The sequence below is a fragment of the Falco punctatus genome (genome assembly GCF_963210335.1).
Source record: "Falco punctatus genome assembly, chromosome: 2".
In the NCBI taxonomy this organism is placed as follows: Eukaryota; Metazoa; Chordata; class Aves; order Falconiformes; family Falconidae; genus Falco; species Falco punctatus.
Window position 1 is genome coordinate 20478568 of NC_137581.1, and position 13822 is coordinate 20492389.

A 13822-nucleotide genomic window follows, 5' to 3' on the forward strand; every position below is an offset into this window, starting at 1 on the left:
TTAAAAAAAACCACTTGAACACATCGTATAACTCGTGTTCAAGTTGCATGCAGCACCAGACAGTCACTGCTGGTGACACAGTATATTTGTACGTTTAAGTAGGTTATCTTAATGCATATATACTATTTAATACTGTGTACTAGCTGGAGTTTCCAAAGAGATTATCCTTCATGCTGCATAGTAGGAAGTAATGCAGTTCTGCTGAGAAATATGTAAGTTGCAAAAGGGCCACCTAAGCTGTGTGAGAGGTGTGTACCGACAGTCATTATCTGCAAAGGCTGGACATATTCTCTCCATTCTATGGAGACCAACATTACTTACTTGTAATACACTGTGACAGGGTGGATTTCTAGAGCAAGGAAAATTTGCCAATTTGTTTAAGCCCCTGCCACGGACCTCACAGCCACGGAAGTGATGAAGCTTGAGCATCTACAGTCCATCAGGATAAGAGTGACTGCTTCCTCGTCTCCTTTCCCCATCCACTGATACCATGAGTATGCCTAGCTTTGTCCCTTGCTTAAAATGTTAGACCTGTACAAGTCAGTCAAACAAGACTGCACGTGGACTATTACATGGACATGCATTTGGACTGATGCACTACTAGACTATGGGTCTCACTGCGTAACACTCATTGCATATATCTTATTTCAAATCTTGCTATTTTCCAGCATCACCTATGCTTCCATCAGAACAGCACAGGGAGGTGGCAAGCATGGCACAGAGGAAGTATGGGTGAAGAAAACCAGAATTTCCAAGATCACTTCCACACACAATAAAAAATACCTACTGTTTGCAGATAAAGCAAGTACCAAACAAAAAAGTTTTTTAAAATATGCTTGACAGAGAAAAAGGGAGGAGGCAAAGGAGGGGGCAGAAATACATGCAAAATACTTGAAGAAAATAAAGTAAAAGGAACAGAGGAAAAAAACAGGGTTAAAAAGTCAAACAAAAAGACACTGCAGAATTCTGCTGTTTATTTATATCGTCTATTCTGTATTTGAACACATGAATAATAGGCTACAACCTTTCTGACACAACAGCTTTTTACACCACTGCATGAGCTATAATGTTAATGTCTCATTGTCCAAAATGACTAAAACTACTATCCAGAAAACAAATTATTTACCTTCCCCCACTGTTCATTTTCCCCTTTTTATGTGGTCCTGTAACCACTGTCTCCCCTCTCTCTAAGTCTCTTGAAAGACTTTTCTGATCTCATGGTGCAGGGATTATCATGATTTTTTAAGTACTACTATGGACCAATGATGACACCATGGAAGTAAGGTGCAATCAGTTAAATCCACTTTATATTAATGCCTTATCACTCTATATATAATAATAGTTCTTTACATTTTAGTATAATGTAGAAATTTAGAAGCTAAAACACACCAGAAGTTGTTCCTGGAAAGCTGTTAGTAACTGAGTATTTACACATATATATTTTAAATATATAATACTTACTTGTAAGGATTGTCAGCAAAAATAGGTACTCTGCATAAGATATCAACCCTGAAATAAAAGAGTTAAAGAATGACTTGCAAAAAAAAAATATTAAAAATACTTAATAGCAAGACTTGAAAGATCAAATCTTATAAATATAAAAAAAATGTAGTTTAACATTGTATTAAATAGGTTATTAAAGTAAGCCATGTTATTATTTAATAAAATTTTTACTTCTGTTTTTAGTGGTCTGAAGGTAAAATTCCCTATCCAGAGACTCATCAATGTTTACGTCTAATCAAGAAAGTAAGGTTTATTTGGTATTAAATAAAGGGCCTACACTAAATCTTTGGATTCTCACTGAAAACATTCAATGTTTATATAAAAGGCAAATAAATTAAATGTGCTTTGTCACATTTAGTACCTGGGAGGAGAACTCCTCTAACGTTACCCTGAAGGATCAAAGCCCTCCATCCTTTGGCAGCCTCGGGAAGGCGGGGAATAGCTTCCCTCTAATTCTCAAGGGGAACATGGTAACGCACAAAGCTGCCAAGCTGCTAGATTGTGCTGATAGTACTGCTGGGCCCTGCGCCAAGAGGAGGCTTCTTTTTTATTTTTTAATTTTTTTTTTTTAAATAGGAACATGTCCTTTCTACAAGGTGAAAGTATTTTCCCCCCTTTTGAAGGAAAATTCCAGTGTTTTCCTTTGAAATACTGCCTTAAGTGAAAAGCCTGAACAAACACAAAGATGTGATAGCGTCAAAATAGTGTACAAGCTAAAGATAGAGTGTGCATAACGAGGGTGGTTAAACAACAGAATCTGAACCATCTGCCTGCAATAATGTTTGGAGAAAAAAAAAAAGTGAAGGGCTTTTTTATAGATCGCTTTTCAAAATAACTGAGCTACTTATAACTTGTGAGCTAAACATTGTATAATGCTGAAGCTGCTTAAAATAATGAAGCACAAACATGCCTATCTGTGCAAAGATAAACTATTTTTTATAATTTATATTTAGTTAATTGATAGATAAGGAATCCACTTAAGCTTCGGTAATAAACAATTAACTTCTGATAAATTACTATGCAGAGCCAACAGCATTTGTGTTTGACCTCCGACAGTGACTTAACACTAAGTTTTAAGTACCAGAGTTTAGAAATATTAAATTGCTGCATACAAGAGTCTGAAAATAGGAGAACAAGTCTTAGCTAAAGACTGATCTAATGCTGATCCTGTTGCTTGCTCACTCTGGGTCCATATCTCAGCTTTATTCCCCATCAAAATAGGGCTATTCACCCTATTATCCAGCGTGCACCACGTGTAAATCAGCACAGTCCTACAGTCATACTATACACCGTGGAAATAAAAAAATATTTTAATCTCAAAGATTTAGTTTTGCTACAAGTTTTGGGGTTACTTCCATTGCAAGAATGTAAAATATTATTTGCATTGCTGTAAAACTTGGAATCGTGTTCCCAGACAAAGTATCCAGGATTTTTCCAAATTCGAAACCAAACAGAGAAAGAACTCCTACCCCATTTATTTTAGCTTATATGTCCAAGTAGAAGACAAGATTAAAAAAATGGATATAAACAAACGGGAGGAAAAGAAATCAAGCAAACGGTGTGATGGGCAGTGATCAAGATTCCTACTCCCTAATTTTGTTTTGTGCATGACACAGCAAATGACTTTTTAAAGGAAGAATATAAGGGAAGACGAGGAGGTAACTTTCAAGTCTATATAGAAAACACCTCCAGTCATGGACTGCAATGGTATCAGCACAAGGATCTCTGCCTGAACATTGAACCAGCAAGAGGTGAAGGCCAGCATCACTGGCCAAGGAGAAGTGGGAGTCTGCCTCCTGGCTGTCTTGAGATGTGCTGCACAGGGGTATAAGGAAGACCTGGAAAGTGAAAACAAGCAGCTTACACTAAATAAAACAGAACAAGGACAGCACAGCGTTGGCATATAAAAGAAGAGATGATACATACACAGGAGATATGCAAGAAAAACATATTTATCAATGCATTTTTAAGGATATTAACATGGCAGATTATGCTTGGTAAAGTCAGAGAAAAAACAAAGTTGTAATAACCGAGATAGAAAATGCTGAGTACCTGGAGAGTTTCAGCTATATGGGTAGACAGGAAACATATCTTATAAAATTTTGCAGAAAGTATCTGCAAAATGTATATGGAGATAGTAAGATGTAAAGAAAAGACCACTTTAAAGACAATACCTTGCTTGTTGGCTCAAGGGAAAAGCAAGATAGTGCTATTCACTTAAACTGCAGAGGCTGGCTAAGAACCTTGCAAGAAAGGGCAGTGGTGAGACACAGACTGTTTTCATCATCTTCCCACAAGCTGACTGAGAAGTCAGTATAGTGAAATAGGTAAAAAGCTAAATATAGTAAAAATATGTAAAAAACCTTGTTGATTATTCTTTAAAATCCATCTCAGTGCCTTAAAGCAAATCCACAGGCTGTCTGGCATTTCCTAGCAGAGCGATTATACTAAAATAATTTGAGATAAGATTTTTTAAACTTGTGGACAACATTACTTAAAAGATTCAATGCAGCAAATGTAAAAATAAAAACAACAAAACCACAGAAAATTATATCCATGTCTAAGTAAAATTTAAAAGACAAAAGCTTTACATTCTGTTGAATGACTCAGCATACTTGTAGCCAAGTATTTGCAGTTAGCATTGGCAAAACAGTGTCATTTTCTAACACTATATGAACCTTCCCTATCCCTCTCTGGAAATCTCTACCCTCAACTTTATAGCAAATGCTGACAGTGCAATATTTATTGCTGAATAAATCATAACTATACCCACAAAGTATGACATGAGTTTTAAAACTGCCCGCTAGAAGGCAGAATTCGCTAGCGCTACATTTTACAAACTGGACTGATGACAGTTTTCCCTCTACTTGGTATTTAAGTAACAATTTGAAGGTAGTTAAAATAATCCCAGCTAAACAGTGGAACAGCTGTAGATTCATTATTCTGCTGCTTGTAATGTATTTAATACATAAATATTTACACTGAAAAAAATGTAGTAATAACGCATCTTAAAGCAAAAGCATCAAAGTCACTAGAGAGGCATCACGAGCATCACGACCAAAAACTGTAAAAACTCCATGTGTTGTGGAGACATATGGATGACTGCACTGAACGCTCCTGCATCGTCTCAAACTCCCAGCTGACCTTTGAAGGACAGAGTACACAAACCCACAGTCCTAAACAAGGCAAGATCAATGCCTTGTCCAGAATGCAAAAGATGCCAGCGTTATCACCAAGCCCACTTTCTGCCAAGCAATCTGCTGGGAGAGGTGCAGTAAAAGGAGGCTGTGCTGATTTGCTGTGTTTTCTCTTTCTTTGGTGGATTCCTTGTTTTCTCAGGCAGAGCGCTTCAGGGATTTGCAGTGTCAGCCACTAGAAAAAGAAAGGCTCTAAAAAAGCAGGGATAGAGAAAGAATATCCAAGAATTACAGACTGAGAATCCTTTAAACCCAGTCCTGGGAAATCACATGATTAGTAATTTGAAAAGGCAGGGAATGACTACTCAATAAAAAATCCAGCCTTCCCTAGGACAGGAAAAAATTGTTCAACTTGTTCAGAGATGTTTCAGGGCTTTTGGGGTATGCTGGGTCTTGCAGGAGTGGACTGACAATAAAGCATCCAGCTGAAGACCCATCCACATCTGCAAAAGGACACAAGAAGTGAACCGGAGGCAGAAGAGGCCATGAGGCCCAAGGGCAGCCAAAACGCCACCGGCTGAGATCGCAGGCTGCCCTCTCGGCACAAGCTGCCAGCCATTGACAGGGATCTGCTGCGCGTGGAGAGAGCACGGCTCATGCCGTGGCAGTGCAAAGGCACCTTTATTTTCCAGAAACACCCACAGGATAAGGGATTCAGGCTGTAGTCTACGATACAGAAAGTTTTTGAACAGAAGCTGTTGGCCTTTCTCATTAGTTTGTGGTTTCAGTCTTTGTTACTGGTGAAAGGGTTAATTACTCATCTATTTGGCTTCCTTGATCTTCTTGGTTTTTTCTCCCTTCAGTTAATTTATTCTAATGAGGTGTTTACTTAGTGTTCTTTATTTCCCTATTCTTATACAAACAATATCCCAGCTCTCACCACGAGTTTTTTCTTTATGTAGCCCAATATAAGGTAGAAATGCTGGGTGAGAAGAAACCAAAGCACATTGGTGCTGCGAAGGGCCACTGAGCTCCTGAAGAAGGAGAAGTAAGATAAACTGCTCTTGGAATCAGGGATGCTACTTTACATAACTAGATACAAATTTTATTTTTAGATTCCATGCATTTAAGCTATACAGTGAAACAGCAGCTTATTAACAACAAGTCTTAAAAATCCATTTTGTGCTGAAGTCATGCCTTTAGATCCTTTCTTTTCTACAAGTAGTAGGCATTCCAATTTCTTTCATGTCTCCTGCACCTCAGAAGGCTTTCAATTCCCAGCTCTGCCTCTTTACTCTCTCTTGCATAACTGAGAGATTTGCCAAGGAGGCATATACTGGGCTAGATAGGGATGAAGTCAAATCCATGGAAACTTCTTTAAAAAAACATTCAGATTCATACCATATAATGAGATACAAAACAAGATGTATTTTTCAGTATCAAAAGCACTCATTACCTTTATCACCAAGCTCCCTAAAAAAGGTCGGTCCTGGTTTAGTTTTGGCAACACATAGCAGTGCAGCATCTACCTCCTTTAAAGACACAAACAATAAAATACAATTAAAATAATAAAATATAAAGCCTGTTTTGGAAGAGAAGTCTATTCAGTTGAGTAACAGAAAGAATGCAAGTTCTTTTGAAGAAGGAAAGGAACATTTTGCTTACCTTTTTTGTCAGTTTCTTGGCTGAGGCTTTACCTATAATAATAATAAAAAAAAATCATCATCATTCAATAACAAACTGACTTTAAACTTTGATCAGGTTCTGTGGCATTTCTTCAGATTTTAATGGGAAAACGCTAAGTAATATGAAACAGAGTATTTTGTAATAGGCAGTTTGTTTCTAATTCCCACAACCATCAAGAAAGGACAACATTTTAAAATAATAACAGCCGTCTGTTCAAATGTTCTTACAACCTAGATGAAACCACAGCCCGCTTTGGTATCTATGACTGACTTCCTAGTGTGATTTTGCATACTGTAAGCTACAAATGTAGTACAGATTCCAAAGCAAGATTATACAGTTAAGAAACAACTGTAGTATTTACGAAGGGAGTTGCATGCACACATAACAATGCTTCCAAGTGCAGGCTGAGTATGCAAAAGCTAAGAAATATTTAAAAAGAGAAAAAAGAACAAAAATGTTGATGTTTCCATTAAGCAGAAGTAAATTGAACAACTCTGCTCCTGAAAGAGCATCAGATGAAACCATGCAAAATCCTAAGTGTTTATTAGTAGGTTCAAGTCCATACACTCAAATAGGGGAGCCAGTGGCAGCTGTATAGCTTGTATTCCTGTGTAAAACACCTGTTTGAGGAGCTGCGATGTATTGTCAGTGAAATGTTTCAGCTGGTTAGGCAGGGGCCACAGACATCCTGCCATCACGGACTGGCCAGAGCTGTGCTCCATCCCTTCTCAGTCTATCTGCCTTATCACACTGGTCTGTCTCCTCAGCATTGTTCCTCACACAGTTCTTAAAACCCTGCGTCCTTCACTCTTACCACTCTCAGCTCACTGCTCCCTTCCTTCATCACCAGTTTCTCTGGATTCCAGCCAGCTATCCCCTCCTATTTATTCACACTGTGTAAGCTCAAGCCAAGCTGCTTGTTTGCTCTGAGGACTGGTGCCCCTGTGCACAGCAGCTGGCTTTGCTCCATGCTCAGACTCCGAGGCTTACTTTGCTGTTTCACGGGCATCTTGCATCCAAAGGATCACTAGTGCAGCACCACTGTTTGGAAATGGACATGATGGAGGCAGCCATCAACAAAGTTCTGCCAAGCATTGTCACAGGCCTGTAATTTAGTCAGACAGAAGTGCACTCTCTGGAAAACAGTGGATTTCCATAAAGCTGGCATAAGACATGCTCAGCTGCAGGGGGTCTCCACTGGCAACTTTTAGCTTCAGACGAGGGATGCTACTGGAACATCTCAACCAGCAATATGTCATTTCTCAGCACAGGCAAACCAGCGCCCTGGCCTCTGCTCCCTGAACGGGCAGAAACAGTTTTGCTGATAAATTCCTCTCCCCAAATCAGCCTAAGGCAGACACCTGGCACATAACATTTCAACCCAAATGTTTAAGTTTGACAAAAGTTATAAGCAACTAAAATTAGGGTTTTAATACTGGAGTGTTGAGTGACCCAAGCAACAGGTGTTGCCAACACCACCTGTTACTGTGGATGAATGCATTTCTGTGCAGTGTGTACATATATTTACACCCATGTAGACACACATATATAAAGCTACATAGATAGATATCTTCTAGCTCACAGGATGTATGAAATCTACTTTGCCTCATTTGAGATAAAAGAAGTCAGACGAGTAAAAGGCTGGGAGAACAATCAAAAGTCACTACATCTAGTAAGGCTGAGTCCTGAACACCAGTCTAACACTGTTTGCTGCTGCACAGCATTTTAATAAATGCCTACTTAGCAAATTAAGCGATTAGATCTCAGCTCTGAAATGTTGCGGCCTCTGTACAGCGTGCTTCAATGTGGAATTAAACTACAGCAGCTCTTTTGGCTCTGGGAGACTTGCATAGCAAGCAGCCTTATAGGAGGGCATGAGTCAGGCTGTAGCTCTGTGAAAAACAGTATCTGAAAGAAAAAAAGGGAAACCCACCCTGCAGTGTTTTTCACTGTAAATGCTCTTTGCACTTGTCTATACTGAAGGCAGTCATACACCCTTATCTGGTTAACAGCAGCTCCACTCATTCCACTCTCCTGGTGGCCCCAAGAGCATCACCTCGGGGATGACACCTGCTACTGCAGAAACATACTGCAACCAGGAGCTTGATGAAGGGAGACAAGCAGAACTCTGCGAGCTGAAAAGCACTGGGAGCTACGGTTGAGACACTAGTTGGCCAAGCTTGTGAGGCTCTACATTTGGTTAAGACCATGTCTCTCTTCTTTGTGTTGTATTCAGCACAGTAACCCTGAAACACTTCAGCTACCCAGTTTTAGGAAACACATCCCTAGTGAGAATTACCCTACCTTGATAAAAATTAAGATAAGGAAAGAGAATCTCTTGTAGACGTATGGACTCTTTTCACCAGCCAGCAGTTACAACCTCAACTGCCTAGAGCTCATACAAACGGCTGTGGCTGCCATCAACATCTGCTCTCTTGCACTGAACTGTGGCCACCCTCCTGAGGACATTTAAAATGTTGACATGCTGATTTGACCTCTTTCAGAGATGAAAAGGCAGTAACAATAATGATACAGAGGTGCTCATGCTACCCTTGAATATGGGAACCTTGGCACTGGTGAAAGGACTAGTGGAGGAGAGGAAGCCTTTGCTGAGTGGCAGAAGAAGACAGTCACATCACCCCAGGACACGGTGAGGGGCAGAATGAGGTGGGTGAGAGGTGGCTCCTGCCACATCTGACTGCACAGGGGGCAGTAGCTACAATAAAAGCAAAAAAGGCAGGGGGAAAGGGACAGATTGAAAGATAAACAAAGACATTTCGACTTTTCTTAGTAAATACAGCGGTGATAAATGTGGAGCCTTTTAATGGTGCTTTTCTCAAATGAGCTTCAAAATCAGAAGATTTAATAAACTAGTTAAGTGAAAATGGCATACAGATGTCAGTAAGCATGTGTGCCAGTAGGCCAGAAATTTGTTTGAAAAAAATCTGACATTTCGGACACTAGTGTTATTTTTCAGATTGCTGTTTGTGTATAGTATTAGAATGCAATCTTATAATAATTCAAACTGTAGGATGACTTTCCTCCAGTAATTACTTGGATTTTTTCTAAGAATTAAATCCAGTTATATTCTGTAGGTACTGTCACCATATAAAATCATCCGAAGACTCAAAGCTCAGTTTTCATTTGGAAACATTAGCTACTTTCATTGTAGCACTCAAAATATTCCTTGTATACTAATTTAACTCTTGGTGCTTATTCTCTCCATTTCTCCACTTCCTAACAATGAGATCCCTTTAAACACCAACAAGGAAAGTTCTGTTAATGTCACACACTACTGTATCAAATGTGCAGCCCTCTGAGGAACCAGGTGGCTTTAAGATCTTGTCTACAATAATTAGGAAAAGAAGGTTAAATCCTCTTTGTAGAAAATGCATTGCAAAGGTATGAACAGTCTTCTTAGCTGGTTTGTACACTGAAAAAAGAGCACCTCTTCCTTTCTATCGATTAAATATTGGTGCTGTCGCTCCTGACACATGACTACAAATATATGAGGATCTAAGTCTTTCTCTGAGGAATACGGGCAATGGTTATAATTATTAGGAACTATTTAATCTAATAACTAAAAGATCTGTACAGTGCACTTTTCTATAGTTTTGTTCTTTTACCTTGATAGATTCTTACTAATGGGTAAATTAGTGACATAATGTTTGCAGTAGTAACAGTTTTACTTTGGTATCTAAAAAAATCCTTGGAATTTTTATTGTTTTGAACTTCAGTGAATGAGAAGAACAACTGCTCCCCCCCCCCCCCCGCCAAGACTGTAATGGAATTCTGGCTTAAAGGACAGTGAGTATTTTCAAGGGTGTCTACATACTTTAAAGATGGTATTGTCTAATTTTCACCATCTATAGTGGATCCATGAAACAACGAGGTACAGACACACCTTTCACAGACAAAAAGCCATTTTAGCTTTTTTAAGATGAATGAATACTGAGTCTTACCTACATGCACACAAATTCTGTGCTGTTAGCCAAGGAAGTTAGCTGACAACTGTAATTAAGAAAACACTGCCAGAGCAGCTACATCTGTCTAAATTCGCCCTCGGCAAACCTCGGTATTTTGTCATGTACATTTCTTACAATAGAAGTGTTTCCATCATCTATCATTTTTTTTACACTAGGATGTAGAATGGACCTGACATCAATGTTAGGATTAACATTAGGAAAGGGCTGAATTGAACAAGTACTCACTTGCATTCAGTAACACCTATTTACACCTGTACAGCTAAGGAAAGGCTTAGATCTGACAAAAGATGTTTAGAGCCAAAGAATGAACAAAATCACTAAGACCAACCATTATAACAACAATAATCAAATGCAAAAGCAAAAGTAGAGAAGCTACTACTAACTGCAAGGAAACGTAATTTTACACGTCCGCAAGATTGCTCTATTTTTGTAATACGGAAAGTAAAATTATTTTTTGAATCAATCTTTCTCCACAGCCTTAACTTCAAAAGAGAAGAGTATAAAACAGGTATCTTTTCTTAGGATGACAACAAACTCCTGTCCTTTCTATCAGCAAAGTCACTCAGATGGTTTGAACACGATCTCTTTCTAGCTCCATTTCAGACACAGTGATAAACAATTAAAAAAAAACCCCAAACCATCCTCCCAGTTTTTAAATTTTAGATGGCAATCACTGCTATCTTTGCTGAAGCTTGGCAAGTTCAAAGTCATACTGGGGTACCAGGAAACCATTTGTTTCTTCATGAAAAATTAAGACGAGAACAGCATTAAGTATGTCACAATTCAAACAAAATCTGACTCTGCAAAATTATGAGTGAGATAAACCTTTTAAGCGGATGGGATTTCAGCACAGTCGTAATCTGAGGATCAGGGTGTTTTAAAAACCAAATCCACTGTGTGCAGCTCCTGCTGTGGCCTTTACAGCAGAGCCCACCCTGCAGCCTTCCTGCCATGTGAACAAGAATTTGTATTCCTCTGTTTTAGCCGGCTGCCAACTTTCACACAAGCTGAACTCTGAGAATCCTGCCCCTGCACCCCAGCGAGCTGGGTTAGATAAGAATAGTGTATGCTGATTTCCTTGGGGAGGACCTGTTAAAATTTTTGTTTAAATTAGCCTAAAATAGAAGATCATTTAAATTCAACAGCTTGTATTTCACTCCCAGCTCTCTCTGGTATTTTTAATGATACTGGACAAGTACCTTATCTCAATGTGGTGTCCTTTGTTTACCCCCCTTATTTACATTCTCAGCTCTTTAAAGGTCTTCTATGCATTTATAAAGTACTTACTCCTAACAAAACCAATAACGTAAAGGGCAAAAATTCAAACCAGTAATTAGTTCCTTAAGGCGTTCTTTTGAAATATTGGTGATATTGGAGATAAATCAAGGACAGCAAAAAAAATTAAGGTTTTTTTGAAAGCATGACAAAACAGGTGGTCAGATTGCTATGATAGCTCCTAGCAAACCGTATCTGAATAATAAACGAGCATGCCATTTAAATGAATTAAGAATCCACTTCAGCTAGAAAGCTTTTCCTGATTTAGTGCACCACTCCATTGAAAGATAATTGATAAAAGTCATTTCAATCACATGAATTAGTGAATTGAACCACCTGAATTGAAATCCAAGTATGCCCAGTGGAAAGGGCAATTTGCAGTAATAGGAGCTTCTGATATGCTTTACAAAACAAGCTTTGCATCTGTCCTTCTTTATTTAGAGCAATTGTTCCTTTGAGGAAACAAGAAATATACAGTGCTGGGCCAAGGCCAGCGCTGGCAAATCTCCATTTCAGAAGAGCAGTTGCGTCAGAGCCAGTCAATACCAGAAGGTTTCTCTGTGAGTAAGGCAGCCCCGGGTTAAAAGGGTGGGATGCTGATGCAGGGAGAAAACATCAAAGGATGACACAGTCTTTTAGGAAACTGAAACAGACTGAAAAATTAAGATAAGCCAGTTTTCAAAACTTGTTAAAAAGACTGTGATACTGAGTCACCAGCAGCGCCAGGAGTTCCGAAATAACTGAAGGCACCAGGGCAAAAGCAGACAGGGTGCTCACTACAGAGCACACAAGCAGCTCAGTTCTCACTGGGACTGCAGCAGGAGTCTGTGGGGAAGGCAGGGAGAGCAGCAGAACAACTTTTCCTTGGGTATTATCCAAGGAAAATTACTTGCTCCCAGATCTGCTCTAGTAACATATCCAAACTGCAGATAGGAAAAACTGAGAATAGGTTCAAACTTCCAAGCTTAGCACAAGACTTGCACTGCAATGATATATAGCATACAGAAAGTTATTCCTGAACAACAGAAAAGTCTAACAGGCGTGTTACGGCAGCCCTTGGCTGCAAAAGGAGCATGTGATACAAGCTAAGAGTTCACGTGTAACACACAAGCAGCAAGAGGCCAAGCAGAAAGCACAATCATGGATGAGCATCTCCCCAGCAGGAGAGGCTGCCAGCCCTCTGGGTTGGTTCTGAGCTCAGGACTGGAGGGAGTATCCAGAGGAAAAATGTCTCGTGTGAAATGCAAGTCCTCAGACTCCCAAATAACCACCTCATGCTTGGTTCCTCTGGCTTAGTTTAGATGTCTAAAAATTATATGCCTAAATCTGAGTGATCTCTACGGTGCTTTGCTGTAACTATGATGGTGTAAGCACATACGTAGAAAAGGGTTTATAATTAACTTTGAAATCTGCTGCTCCTATTTCAGATCTGAAGAGGAGCTCATAAGCCCAAAAGCTTGCCTAATTTTTCTAATTTACAGCAGATAGTCTAATAAAAGATACTATTCTCTGTCTATAGCCCTCACCCTGACTAATGACCCCAGGCTCCCTTTACAGTCAAGGGAGAGAAACAGACACAGGAAAAGAGCAATTTACTCCAGGTTGAGATAGGTGTCTAATACAGGCCTTGGACTCACCTATTTCCTTCTGCTAACTTTAAAGACATGCTACAATCACTCACTCTGATCTGACATTCAGATTTTGTATGTCTAAACTGAATAAATGAATCCTTCTGCACGCAACCTGGTAACTCACATCACAACTGCTTTTTGTATTTGTAGTTTTTTATAATTTGCGTTACATCTGTAATCTGTTTTTTTCCAACCTCCTACGTATCAGTCTGATGTTAGAAGTGCTAAGGGCATTTATTCTGTGTTTTATTGAGAACTTAATCAGATACAAGGGCAAAGTGTACTGCAGTTCAAGAGGCACAGTGGCTGCATAACTGGAGCAATGAAGTATTATAAAGGACAATTAAGATTACCTGGAAGGAGCTGTACCCATAATACATGTTTCTGAGACCAGAAGGGTAGAGAATGATTCCTGTCAACCTGCAGAGAATATTACGTAGTTTTGTCTATTGGGATGGATGGCGTTTCCTGAATCTGCACAAAACCATGAACCTTCCACAAAGAGCAGGCAGGCAGAGCCTCAACTCCAGAAAAATTCCTAGTATTAGGCTTGAGATGGTAGTCTCATCTAGCAAAGAGAACAGCATAATCCAGACTAAGCCTT

General features: G+C 39.3%; 1 protein-coding gene across 1 annotated transcript in view; it reads right to left on the bottom strand.

The window, feature by feature from the left end:
- Positions 1–13822, bottom strand: part of MICU2 (mitochondrial calcium uptake 2) — a 151414-nt gene that overhangs the window by 33100 nt on the left and 104492 nt on the right. The window contains exons 3-5 of the mRNA XM_080375404.1: positions 6306–6337; positions 6097–6172; positions 1462–1509 (exon numbers count right to left, since the gene is read on the bottom strand). Coding sequence (XP_080231530.1) covers positions 1462–1509; positions 6097–6172; positions 6306–6337 — 156 coding nt within the window. The remainder of the gene's footprint in view (positions 1–1461; positions 1510–6096; positions 6173–6305; positions 6338–13822) is intronic.